The following is a 13,804-nucleotide window of genomic DNA, read 5'->3' as shown; positions in this document are numbered from 1 at the left end:
GTGAGCAAGTTTGAACATAGCAAATAATATTCATGCGCTCTCCCTCCCTATCTCCTGCTTCTGCTGACAACCAGTTATAAGCCTCTTACATCACATAAGATGTTGCCACAGTTATTCTGTTCAGGTTTTGATATCAAGGTCTAGAATGATTTTAATAGTTTCTAAACATTTGGAAATGTGTATGATTACCAGGAACCAACAGGGGTTCACCAAGAAGAAAAAAAAAAGCTTTTTCCTTTTTGTGTGAAGGGGATAGGATTAATAGGTTAGTTCAGGAGAAAGCTAGTCCCGGACTTAACTGTATCTTGATGTCAGCAAAGCATTTAAGAGAATTTATTATACCTTCATGACTAACATGGGACCCATGGGCTCGCTAATAGTGGTCCAGTTTGTAGATTGATTTGTCCATAGATTATTAGCTGGTTGCACAGACAGGTCCAAAGAACGGGTGCCTCACAAGGCAGGTGAGCTGGGAGGCTGAGCAGTCCTGCAGGGGATTGATGAGGAGGGGCTCTTCCTGGGCAGGGGACCCAACGGCCAGGGGCTGGGATTCCGGAGGAAAGGCCAGAGGGGCTCCTGAGAAGAGAGGACTGGGCAGAAAGAGGGAGAAGCAGTTTACTGGAAGAGTCTAAAGTCAAAAGGAGGCTGGTGGTTTCTTCCTCCACTCACAGGCAGGGCCACCAGGCCAGCATCTTCTCTCCACTTTCTTTCTTTCCTCTGAGGAAGGTAGTTCTAGCTCTGTGTGTTCCTCCCTGCCTTCCGAGCTGTCCCTCGCCGTGTGCTCCAGGAGAGGTTTCCACATCACTGAGGCCCAAGACACCAGCATGAGGTCTGAACTCACTCCTTGGATAACTTAAGAAACTTAAAAAAAAAAAAACAAAAAACCCTGTCCTCGAATATGTGTGTGTATATACATGACTGGGACATTGTGCTGTACACCAGAAACTGATACATTGTAATGGACTACTTCAGTTAAAGAAAAAAAAACCCTGTCCTTTGACCCAAGTATTCCTCTTCTAGAAATCTATCTTAAGGATATAGAGATAGACCCAAATATATTTATTACAAGGATTTTCGTAATGGCAAAAAAGGGGAGGGGCTCAGTTTAAGAGCCCAGTAGGGACTGGGATTATGTACACATGTAAATGTGATTATGAAATATTATGAAACCATTCAGTTTTTTAAAATAAAGTGCTTGCTTGCTTGCTTGCTTTCTTTCTTTATTCATTTATTCATTTATCTATCTATCTGTCTATCTGGGGGTGGGTAATTAGGTTTACTTATTTATTTTAATGGAGGTACTGGGGATTGAATCCAGGACTTTGTGCGTGCTAAGCCGTACCCTTCCCCAAAACCATTCAGTTTTTACAAATGTTTTTATGACATGGGCAAATACAGAGAATGTGAAGTATTTTTTTTAAAAAGCAGAGTACAAAACTACACAATGATCCAATTTGTGGTAAAAATATATATTGTAATATTTTATCTATTATGTAAATTTTAAAAAGACCAAAGGAAACACACAGTTAACAGTTACCTTTGGAAGGTAGGATTAAAAGTGATCTTAATTTCCACCTTTCTACTTTTGTTACTACTATCAGAAAGAAAAAAAAAAAGCATGTAAAAATTAGATGTAAAGAAAAAAAAATTACAAGAAAATTGGGGAAATTAGCGTTGCCTGTTGACCTTAAGGAATTCTGTATTCAAGTGTGATAGTACTATTGTGCTTTTGCTTTTTTAAAGCGTCCTTTTTATTTGTTTATTTTTTTAATTTTTATTTTTCGTTTATTTTTATTTTTTAAATGGTCCTTAACTTTTAGAGATACTTTTGCCTCGGTAAAAGTTATAGATGTTTACAGATAATATCAGGGATTTCCTTCATAATAAACCAGTGGAGTGAGTGGGAGGAGAGAGGAAACAAGACTGGCCAAAGTAGTGGTTAATTGTTTAAGGCAGGTGAAGGGTGTAATTATATTATTTCCTCCACTTTTGTATATGCTTTTATTTCCCATCATAAGAGGTTAAAAATTAGAGACTACTGGTTAACTGAAAAATCAAAGGCATGGAGGCCTGTCCCCAGGGTGAGAGACCAGTCTTAGGGTCCCCTGACGCCCGTTTGTCAACAGCTTCATCCCTGGGGCACTTGGGTTTAAAGAAGGCTGTTCGGAGAAGTCCCACTTCTGAATCCCAGCTTGCTCATCCCTTCCCAGTATGATCCTGGGCAGGACTTCTGAGCCTGGGTTTCCTCATATGAAGAGTAGATTCCCTAAAAAAAAAAAAAAGAAAAAAGGATAGGGTCCCTAGTAGGAGATGCTTCAGGGTAGGTGAAGGGTTGGGTAGGACAGCCCCCTGCCCCCCTCCCCTGAACGTGCTCACCCCAACTGCTCCATGCCTGAGAGGGACACCTGAGTGTCTACTGTACAAGGGATAAAGGTGTAGCCACATTTACAGGCTAAATGAATGAAATAAATAAATGAAGCTTTTTACACCTTTTTGATCATGGACCCTATTAGAAAAAAATTGTTTAAAACTTGTATCTCCATTCATTCAAAAATTATACACGTACTGTTTTACTAATATATATATTATAAAACAAAACAATTTTTAAAGAACTAAAAACGAAATAACCGTTATTTTTAAATGTCTTGCTAATGGTTATCACTTTATGTTATCTGTAGCACATACCTCATCTACTTTCTCAAGGCACAGAATACCCTTATGCTGGGATTCATCGTTACTGACAGTGGTTACATGTCTGTGTTTCAAACAGTGTTCTTAGTTTTGAATTATTTGGGCCACCTGCTCAGCCCTGACCCCATCCTTACTGATTTCCCCCCAGTGCTGATTGGGCGGGGCTTGGGGAGAGGGGCAGCTCTGGCCTTGCAGGCGCCTCTGCTCTTTGCTCTGGGATTTCCTTGCCTGGATCTTGTTAGGCAGCTGTCCATTTTGTGAGCTTTGATTGAGTCACGAGTACTCAGCATCACATGTAAGCCTGTCTGCATGTTTTCCCCATTTGCTGGAGTGTGAGTGCGTGGGTGAGTGCTTGCAGGAGCCCGAGAGCCCCTTGGTCACCCGTGGTGCCTGGTGACCCGTTGGCTCGTAGACCTGGTCAGGGCCCACCTGGTCAGTCTGCGTATAAACAAAAGCTAAAGTTGCTCATTTATCTTGGATTGAAAGTAAATGGAAGTGGAGACTGGGATGAGTGCCCCTTTTGGAGACCCTGTTCTGAAAGATCTTGGACGAGCCGTGGCTGTGTTGTCTTGCTCGGGGTAGCTGGGCTGGTCGACCTCCTGGTCTTTCTCGAACCCCTTTTACCTGCGGATCCCTGTATGTTTTGGCAAGTGGCCCCCATGTCTCCACTTCCATTTCTCTTTTCCATGCAGCCATCCTCCTGTCACTCTCTTTTTTCTGCTTTACTCTGTTTTTCTCTTTGTCTTGCCTTCCATTTTCACTTCTTTCCTTTCAAAAACATAACCTGCTCTAATGCAGTATTTTCATTGGTGGTATTTATTGAATAGCTTACTTTTTGAGCACCTGCTGTGCATTTAGCCTCATCTAGACCTCGAGGTATAAGTCACAAGCCACCGAATATAATTTCTGCAGGTGAGAGTGGAAACTGGGACCCCTACTGGGGAAGGCAGTTTGGAGGTTTCTGTCACATTTGCCAGTGCGTAAACCCTTTGACCTAGTGACTCCACGTCTATAAACGTGGAGTAGTCTCACATGCATCAAATGATGGACGTTCAGGGGTGGTCGTTGCAGCATTGTTTGCAGGAGAAAAAAGATTGGAAACAATCGTGTGTCCGTCATCTGAAGGCAGAGGATCAGATCCATCCTGACATCCCCCAGTGGAGCTCTCCACAGGGAGGCGACCAGCTCTGTGCCCCAGTGACATCGGTAAGGACAATGTGCAAGGTGCAGAAAGTGTATGTTGTATTTTTAATTAAAATAAAAATTACAAAGTAATATATTTATTGTAGAAACTTTTAGAAAGTGGAAAGTGTTTAAGAAATAAAAGTCCAAGTACCTTCATCCTACTTATCAACAAAAATATTTTTGTTGCATTTTCTTCTTGTCAGTTAGCAATGAACTGTATTGCTTCTCTCCCTCAAAATGAGATCTCATTCCTATCTTTTCTGTTTATAAGTGTAAAAATTAAAAAGTAATACATGTTGATTTAATTTAACAAATTTTTAAATTTTTATTTCTTTTTGTGGAGGGAGGTAATTAGGTTTTACTTATTTGTTTATTTTTAATGGAGGTACTGGGGATTGAACCCAGGACCATGTGCATGCCTAGCTATACCCTCCCCATGTTGACTTTAAAATGCATTAAGCAAAGGCAAAAGAAACCAATTTCGCTCATTACTGTCCTGTTTTGTGACTTTTTGCTTTACGCAAATGGTGAACCACCATCTTTTAAAATAAATCTGTGTCTACATCAGCCTTTTTAGTGGCTGCAGTACCGTGTCATAAACCACATTGGGTGGACCCTCCCGGGCATACCTTGAACATGTCCTGGGCGCTTCCTTTGTGTTAAGGTCTTTCCTAGAAGTGAAGGAAATGGTGGGTTCCGAGGTTTTACACATTTTACATCTTGACATGTGCTGCCAAATCACGAAGAAAAATTTTCATTGTTCTCTCCAATACTGCACTCTTTGAGTCACCCTGGTCTTATGTTTAAATTTATATTAAAATTAAGGACCTCCTCAGTGTTCTTTTAAATTGCTTATTTATTAAGCATCTTCCTCCAGGCCCTCCCCAGTCTGGCCCTGTCTGCTCTGGATCCTCTACAATATTCTTTTTGTGTGAAACTCTCCCAGCCCCTTGGAGCTGAGGAGCACTGGGATGGGAGAGCTGTGCTGACCTCTATGGTTCCTCTCCTCTCCCAGCCTTCTTGCTGGGATGGGCCACGGCTCCTCCTGCTGGCTGAGGTCAGCACGATTAATAGCTTAATCCTGCCCTGGCTGTTTGGAGGGAGGCAGAGGAGGGGATGCCCAGGAAATCAGGGTGCCTGTTCTTTGCAGGTGCAGGCCCATGGCCCAAGGCTGTCTTCCCGTGGCCTGGCCAGTGCCTCTCCCCTTCAGGGGAGGGGACACCTGAGAGCTCAGGGGCAGTCCTGGACCTGGGATAGCAGGAGGAGAGACTTGCCCAGAGGCCAGCGAGAGGTGCTGACACCATCTTGGGTGGTAGGGATCCCACATCTGCTCTGGGGCCCCTGGATCTTCCCCAGGAGAAGAGGCAGCTGGAGCCAGTGAGGAGGGCCCCCTGGAGTCCTGTGGACTTTGAAACCCAGCACCTAGTGACGTGTTTTTCTTATGGTCTTTGAGAAACTATGAAGTTTTTTTTGGAGGGGGAGGACACAGTGGAAGGCGGTGGGCTGGACTTTCTGGCGCCCATGGCGACCTCCTTATATGTTTCTAGCACAGAGTTTGGTACATCTTCTGTGCACTGGCCCAGGGGTGGGGGCGTGTGAAGAGGATGGAAGTCACGGTGCTCAGCCTGGCTGAGCTGCATCCTGAGTGCGGGAAAGGAAGACCTGGGGTGAGGCAGGGGCAGTGAATGCTAACGAGGCACCTAGGGTGGGGTTGGGGCAGGCAGAGGGTGAAGAGGTCGGGGGAGGGTCATCGAGGGACTCCAGCAGGTTCTGGGTCCTCTCATTGCTTGCCCCCTCTTCCAGGTGGGAGAGGGCAGCGAAAGAGGCCCGGGCTTGCTGCCTGCGTCTGCTGATCCCTCACGCGCAGGTTTTCAGCCTGGACCAAGGCTGACGAAGGGCAGAGTCTGCAAGCTTGGAGCCGCAGGTGGCCCAGAGGTGACCCTGGGATGGCAGCTTCTAGGTGCCTCCTTCCCCACAGCCAGGTTGTCTCTCCCCAGCAGTGCTGGAATTTAGAAGGCTCAGGGAACCCCAAGCCCCAGGAGAAGCAGTGTGAGAGTATTCAAGAGCTACTTTCTTTCTGATTATTACTATTGATTATGGAAATTTTAGAATTTCTATTCAGGAAAGTATAAAAAAGGAAACAAAAACCATTCTGGATCCCGCATATCATTTGGTTAAATAATATGAAATTGTCTTTTTTTTTGGTTGAAAATAGTCAAATATCAGCAATTTCATGTGGCTCAGCCAAATATAATCATTTTGCTATATTTCCTCCACCTTTTTCCTCTGAGTAAGAACTGCTTTGAAAAATATGGGATTCTCAGCTTTTGGAATAGATGTATTACTTAAGTGTTCATGTGTCATTTCTCACCCTAGCCACCTCCCCAAATCCCAATTATCCAGTTGAATGGACACTAAATATAAAATGAGGTAACTCATTAAAATGAAGTTCTATATTAGATTTAAATTCCATACAATGAGAATAATAAATATAAGTCCTAAGTTGATTGTCTTATTCTAAATGGTAAATCAGTTAATTAACATCTTATAGAATTATAGAAACTTTTTTTTTAATGGAGGTACTGGGGATTGAACCCAGGACCTCATGCATGATAAGCATGTGCTCTATCAGTGAGCTATACCCTCCCCCAGAAACTTCTTAATTACTAAAATTCAAAATAATTCTTTCTCTAGTCTCTGTCCCTTTTCCCCTCCCCCATTAGTTATGTTTCCTTTTCCAAGAAATGTCCATTCCACAAATATTCATTGAACGCCTACTCGCTGTCTGAGATTTGGGAAGACAGACTGATGCCTCTGCTGTAACGGAGCTCTCAATCTAGTGCGAGAAGATGGGCCAGAAAACGATAAACACAATGAACCAGCATATTGGATTGTTTATCTCAGGTGAAAAACTAACGACCAGGGGTGAGGTGTGGGAGCAATGGTTGCTGTATTCAATATGAGGTGACATTTGAACATTGAACAATGACCTGACGCGGGGCTGAGCTGTGCAGAGGTGTGGGGGAGGAGCAGGCCAGGCGAAGGGAGCAGCCTGGGGGTTTGAGGAAGAGCCTGTAGGCGCCTGAGAGAGAGGAGGAGGAGGTCAGCAGGAAGGGCTTTGGGACCGGGCGCTGGGAGGAATGTGGCATTTACTTGAAGTGAGTCAGAGCCGCTGGAGGGTTTTGGGTACGGTATGAGATGACATTGTAACTTCCACTGTAAGAGGGTCCCCCTTGCTACTGTGCTGAGAGTAGACTTGGGGGCCAGGGCGAGGACTTGGGGTCTCGCCCTCTGGGCAAGAGGAGGTGCCTGTGGCTTGGGGTGGGACAGTGGCAGCGGAGGCTCCCAGAAGATGCTGGATTCTGCATATCATCTGCAGACAGAGCTGATGGGATCTGTTGACTGGGTTGGATAAGAAGGGTAGAGAACTAAAGGAGGCAAAGTTTATTCCACCAGGGCCCCATTAACAGGATGGGTGGGGATTGGGGAAGCCTGGGGGGAAGGGCAGGAGCTCAGTATTGGTCGAGTTAAGTTCAAGGTGTTAGACATCTGCATGGAGCTTGCTGTCAGCCAGCAGCTGGATATACGAGTCTGGAGGGCACAGGAGAGGGCTAGTCTGCAAATAGTTACTTGAGACACCTTGACTTACAGCTTGTATTTAAAGTTACGAGACAAGTGACCAGGTGCAAGGACTGAGCCCTGGGACCCTCATGCATTAAGAGGCCAGGGAGAAGCAGCCCTGAGGTCAGAGGAACATAAGGAGAGCTGTGTACTAGAAGCCGGGGGACATCGGATTTCCAGGAGGAGGGAGAGAGTTGATCCCTTGTCAGAGACTGCAGCTTGGACAGGTCATCTGAGAATGAGACCCTACCATTGGAGGTCACTGGTGACTTTGGCAAGAGAGGTTCTTTGGCCAGTGGAGGAGAAGTTTCTGCTAAGACCAAAAAATGGCCCCTCTGGGTAGATAAATTAGAAAAAGGCCAACACAGCCCAGGGTCCTGTGCCTGGGCCAGCAGAGGGTGACTGACTGGCCCCCACCCCAGCACCTTTGTGTGGGGCTTCAACAGGCCAGCCACAGTCAACACCAGGGCACCAAGCTCTCAGTCGACAGAGGAAGGCTGGCCAGGCGCAGTGCCCCAGGTGGGCGCACCTCCAGGGTGCTTGCGCGCCTCCAAGTGCTGCCACTAGAGGGCGGCCATGTGCCCCGCTGGATTCCAGGAACAAAGAAGCCTCGGAGAGAAGGCAGGAGGGCTGAGTGGCTCAAGGAATCTGCTCATTTCATCTACAGGAGGGCTATCTGCATCCTTCTGAGAAGCTGCCAGCCCTTCCCTGTGAGGCTCAGTGTGACCTGCGACTGTTTGTGGGTCAGGACTTGTTCTGAGCCTCTGGGTTAGTTAGAGGGTGCAGCGGAGAGGAGGACGTTTTCTCAGGTTGCTGACTCCTGGGTAGTGAGCAGCGTGCCACCAGCTGAGCCACATTCAGACACACGCCTTGTTCCCTGGTGCTCAATCTGTGGCAGGTTAGGCACAGAGGGTCCCTGCTCACCCTAGACTCTTACCGGTTTCCCTTTGTTCCCTTTCATTTTGTTTTTCCCTTTAATTTTTCTGAATTGAAAAAACAACAAAAAAAAAACACTCTAGAAGTAAAACATGCCCAGCAAATAGAACAATGGAGAAAGACATAAAGTAAGGGATAGTAGGGCCCCTCCCTCAGTCTCCAAATACCCCCAAAGTGACTGCTGTGACCTCTTCCAGACATTTCCTGGGCAGTTCAAGCCCCCTACCTCCCCGTCTGCAGGCGATGGCTCCATGTATCCTGTCCCATTATTTGCTCTTACACTGTAGCCTCTCGAGGGCTTCACTCTGCATTCAGTCCATCCAGCTCTGCCGCATTCTCCCCACAGCAGCCATGGCTCCACTTAAGTACCCCTGCTCCGTTACCATTGAGGTTTGAGGTTGTTAAAGAGGGTGTTCTGGTGAACCCCTTTGCTTTTCTTTCTGCGTTTTGAAAATTATATCCAGAGAATAAATTCTTATACATGGAATTTCTGAGTCCAAGCATTGGGACCCTTAATTTTGAGACACGCTGCCAGTTTGGCCTTCTGAAGTGAGTGCCCGTTTACCCGCCCACCAGCCAGAGTGCCTGCTGGGGCCTGTGTGTCTCCCCGAACACCGGTTTCTTAGAGTGTGCCAGCCTGGAGGTGGTGGCCTCACTTCAGTCCTGGATCCTGCCTGTGATGTGGTTTAGCTGGCTACTCCGGATGGGCAGCCTCCAGCGGGCCAGGAGGCCTGGGGGCCTGGCCCCGACTGGCCGCCGCCTGCCGGGGGGGCTTCGGTGGGGCTCTTGCTGCCTCATCTCGAGGAGACCCTGGGAGAGTTTTAATCGAGTCTAGCCATGGTTCTGTCCCGCAGGGCACTGAAAGTTTTTTAACCACAACTGAAAATAAGTGTCTCATTGTGACCAGAATTTTGTGGAAAAGTTTCACAAAATGGTACTCCCCCCTCATCACATGTGGTGTACTTGGAAATAAAGATTTTTCCCTTTATTTTTAAAAAATGCTAGTCAAGAGAATTGGCATCTCTCTGTCTCCCTAAGAGGCCCCTAGGAGTTCTGAAGAGTGCATCCTGGGGTTGAGGTTCCCCGTGGCCGCAGAGACCTGGAGAACATCCCCTGCAGACAGGGCGTTAGAGTGAGGCCTGAGATTGAGTTGTGAAGACGAAGCTGACAGGAGACACTGACTTGTCCTTCACAGCTCTCCAGGGCTTCTCCCCTTAGGCTCCTCCAAACCTGTGTCCCTGCCTGTGGGACACCCAGTCCCTTTCCATCCAGAGTGTGGGCCAGGCCCTTTTTGGCTGTCACCCTTTTGTCATCCCACGCTGGGGCGAGGGGCACAAGAGCAGGGTGGGACCCAGAGGAGGGCCTGGGAGCCTTGCACCCCACGCAGCTTCTGTGAAGGATCCTTCCTTCCCACCCTCTGCCTCCTAACTTTCTCTTGCTGGAGCTGGAAGGGTGGCCCTCCTCTCATTATAGAAGCTGCCTGGCCTAATTATAGCCTGGGCTAATTTGTTAATGGCTTTGGGAACTGAGAGCCCCTGCCTTGGGCAGGATCACAGCCCCTGGGGGCATGCAGGGGAGTTTTGCCAAGGAGAGCTGGGTGAAGGGATGTGAATGTCCCTTGGCCTGTAGGGGGTGGGTGATGTGAGCCCCTTGGGGAGCCCTCTGTCCGAAGGCTCCTCTGTCCATGGGTTGTCAGGCTGGATCTCTTCCCTTCCCAGGGGTCCCGGGAGCCCCTGATACACAGTATCATCCAGGACTTTGCCATTTGCATTCTATTTAAATAAATGGTTCTTAAATGCTTTTAAATATTTTTTTAAATTGAAGTACAGGCAGTTACAATGTATCAATTTCTGGTATACAGTGTAATGTTTTAGTCATACATACACATACATATATTCGTTTTCGTATTCTTGCTTTTCATTGTAGCTATAAGATATTGAGTATAGTTCCCTGTGCTATACAGATTAAATTTATTTTTTATCTATTTTGTATTATAGTAGTTAATATTTGCAAATCTCGAACTCCCAATTTATCGCTTCCCACCCGTTTTCTCCCTGGGTGACCATAATTTTATTTATGATGTCTGTGAGCCTGTTTTTGTTTTGTATATAAGTTCATTACTGTCTTCTTTTTTCATTAGATTCCCCATATGAATGATATCATATGGTATTTTTCTTTATCTTTCTGGCTTATTTCACTTAGTGCGATCATCTCCAGATCATCCATGTTGCTGCAAATGGCATTATTTTATTCTTTTTTTGTGGCTGAGTAGTATTCCATTGTATAAATATACCACAGCTCCTTTATCCAGTCATCTGTTGATGGATATTTAGGTTGTTTCCATGTCTTGGCTATTTTATACAGTGCTACTATGAACATTGGGGTGCAGGTATCCTTTCACATTAGAGTTCCTTCCGAATATGTGCCCAGGAGTAGGTAAATGCCTTTAAATTAAAACATACTTTTGGTTTTCTTTTTCATAAGAGCAATATCTGTTTGCAATAGAAACTTCAAGAATTACAGAAAAGGGAAAAGGCCATTCATGATGCCACCCCAGTGACTCATGGCCCCAGATGTGTTAACATTTTGGTCGAGGAGTCTCATGACCAGTCGCTCTGCTTTTGTCTGACTCAGGACTTTGTCCCTGCAGGGAAGTCCCACCTGGCCATCGTGCAGAAGGTGAACAACGAGGGTGAAGGTGACCCCTTCTACGAGGTGCTGGGCCTGGTCACCCTGGAGGACGTCATCGAGGAGATCATCAAGTCCGAGATCCTGGACGAGTCTGACATGTACAGTGAGTGTCACCCCACACCCTGTGCTGCTCAGACTGATGTCTGTCCCGAGGTGGCACGGCCACTGTGGGGACAGGGAGGCTGGGTGCTGGCCCTGGGCAGGGGAGCTGGGAGCTGGGAGCACACTGCTCAGAGCAGTGAGAGGAGCCACCTTCCTTCCTCCTGCCTTTGTGCCTCGGCCCAGATGCTGCTGCCGGGTTCTAGGCTGTTCCTGAGTCCCTGGGGGATGCTGTTCTCAGTTCCAGATTCTTTCTCTTATAGCTGACAACCGAAGTCGGAAACGGGTATCTGAGAAAAACAAACGTGACTTCTCAGCCTTCAAGGATGCTGACAATGAACTCAAGGTGAAAATTTCACCTCAGCTACTTCTGGCTGCTCATCGCTTCCTGGCCACAGGTAAGAGCAGGAGGAAGGCCTTCAGGTGTCAGTGGATACAGTCCCAGAGGGAGACACACCCGTCTCTGGCTGCTCCCCACCAGCCCCCTCTGGGGACAAGGGCTGCGGCAGATGAAAGATTCCAGGAAAGTTTGGCTGCCTATGGGAAGGGTGAGGCACCACCCCATGAGATTCCTGCGGTTGGCAAACCTCCAGGAAGGATTCGGGTTTATTTTGGAAATAAGTGCTGGGAGGACCTGAGGTGGGTACCAGGCTCCCTTCCATGTGCCTCCTGCACCCACCCTGCCTCCTCCCGGGTGCAGCCCACAGCTCTGCCCACTTACCCTCTCCCAGCACCTGGATCTGTCTCTGCCTCACCTCCACCTGCGTCTGCTGGGTCCCAGGAGACCTGACCTCTAGTCAGTGACTTTTCTCTCTTCTTGCTCCTGGTTCAAAGCTCCCTTGGAGACGTGGGTGATTGATTAGGAAAATGCCTGCCTGCTCTGTCCTCCCTGCCCCAGTCCAACTTCCTTCCCAGCCCTAACTTGCTAAAGCTGTGATAATCTCTTCCCCTGCGTTTTTCCTGCTAGGATATTGATCACACGGATAATGACCATAATGATAGTCACATGTATCAAGCCTTTCCCATGTGGCGAGCATGTGTTTAAATGTCTTTATCTGTTACCCCATCTCACCTCATAGCGGCCCTGTGAAGTTTTAAATCCCCATTTTACAGATGAGGAAACTGAGGCACCGGTGAAGCGATTTGCCTGAAGTCGTGTTCTGTTAGTATAGGAGACCTCATTCAGGCCCAGCAGGCAGGCAGGAGCTGGGGGGCGCTCCCTCCAGGGGTGTGGCAGTGGCTGTATTCCCGGCCCTGCGTGAAGTCCTCATCTCTCCTCCTGCAGAAGTCCCCCAGTTTAGCCCCTCTCTGATATCAGAGAAGATCCTGCTGCGGCTACTCAAGTACCCAGACGTCATTCAGGAGCTCAAGTTTGATGAGCACAACAAGTACTACGTGCGCCACTACCTGTACACCAGGAACAAGCCGGCCGACTACTTCATCCTCATCCTGCAGGTGAGCCTGCCCCGCCCCTCGCCTGCCGGGACCCAGGGGCCCGGTGCTTTCCAGCCCTCAAGCCTCTGCTCCCACCCACCTCCCCCATGCCCTTCCTCCTGCCCCGGGTCTTCAGGGCGGGCACCAGCTCTTCTTCCTTGCGGCCCACACCCCCACTCACTCCATCTGTGTTTTCCTTCCCACTGTCTTTGGAACCCTGACCTGTGTGCGCTCAGGGGAAGGTGGAGGTGGAGGCCGGGAAGGAGAACATGAAGTTTGAGACGGGCGCCTTCTCCTACTACGGGACCATGGCCCTGTCCGCGTCCCCCTCTGGTGAGTCGCTGGGCCTTGTCTGGGCTGCCATCCAGCATGCCTGGACCGGGAGGGACATGGACTGGCCCTCCAGAACCTAGGGCAATCTGGAAGGCTCGTAAGCCAGGTGGCTCAGGGGAGAGGAGGCCAGCGCGGGCCAGAGCTCCAGGGCTGGGAAGAGCAGTGACGTGTCCCTGGGAACTGAGTTCAGAGGGTGGAGGGAAGAGATGGGGAGGAGGTCCAAGCAGAGGCCTAGAGGGAGCTGAGAGTGTGTCCTGGGCACCTAAGACCAGCTTCCCAGAAGATGAAGAAAACATGGGTATGTGTCAGGGAGCCCTGGAAAGTTGAGGCGTTTGCTTGTGATAGGAAGCAGGAGGCTGTTAGTGGCCCTCGAGCAGGGGAACATGTGACAGCTGAATGGGCCAGCGGGCAGGCGGGCCACAGTGGCCTTCCTTGGCCATGATGCTAGGAGGAGAACTGACATGGAGGCAGGGCCCTGCTCATGAAGACTGCGACGGGGGAGGAGGCCAAAGAGCCCCTGGTCGGGGGCCAGGCCAGGGCCCACTGGCCGCACAGATTGCACGTGGGTTTGGCTCTTTGAGGGGCTGAGCCACTCACTGCCTTTTGGTTAAGGATCAGTTCTGATGCAGTAAAGGGACTTGGGGACAAAAAGGGGACTGGACACCCTCTGAGCGAGGTTATAGAAAGTGCTGGGAAGGGCAACGCTGGTACCCTCTGCTTCTCCAGTCTCAAGCAGCTCAGGCTGCCCTTGCCAGAGGAGACTTGCGGATGATGCCCACATCTCACCGAGCCCAGCTCCTCACTGGTTGTGTGT

The 13,804-nt window shown here is 48.5% G+C and overlaps 1 protein-coding gene and 1 non-coding gene across 5 annotated transcripts in view; one reads left to right on the top strand and one right to left on the bottom strand.

The window, feature by feature from the left end:
- Nucleotides 1-13,804, top strand: part of CNNM4 (cyclin and CBS domain divalent metal cation transport mediator 4) — a 34,667-nt gene that overhangs the window by 13,788 nt on the left and 7,075 nt on the right. For 3 of the 4 annotated variants that reach the window (XR_004315796.1, XM_032469603.1, XM_014553175.2), the window contains exons 2-5: nt 11,084-11,227; nt 11,487-11,621; nt 12,509-12,678; nt 12,894-12,990. Coding sequence is in view for 3 of the 4 variants with exons in the window: in XM_032469603.1 (XP_032325494.1) it covers nt 11,084-11,227; nt 11,487-11,621; nt 12,509-12,678; nt 12,894-12,990 (546 nt within the window). In the remaining variant the exon portion in view is untranslated. The remainder of the gene's footprint in view (nt 1-11,083; nt 11,228-11,486; nt 11,622-12,508; nt 12,679-12,893; nt 12,991-13,804) is intronic. The other variant, XM_032469604.1, reaches the window with a different exon arrangement.
- On the bottom strand, nt 6,451-6,522 carry TRNAD-AUC. The gene has a single exon. It is a non-coding gene; the product is annotated as a tRNA-Asp (tRNA).

Source organism: Camelus ferus, chromosome 28, assembly GCF_009834535.1.
Source record: "Camelus ferus isolate YT-003-E chromosome 28, BCGSAC_Cfer_1.0, whole genome shotgun sequence".
Classification (NCBI taxonomy): domain Eukaryota; kingdom Metazoa; phylum Chordata; class Mammalia; order Artiodactyla; family Camelidae; genus Camelus; species Camelus ferus.
The sequence above is the reverse complement of the archived record's forward strand: the minus strand, read 5'-3'. Positions and strand labels throughout refer to the sequence as shown.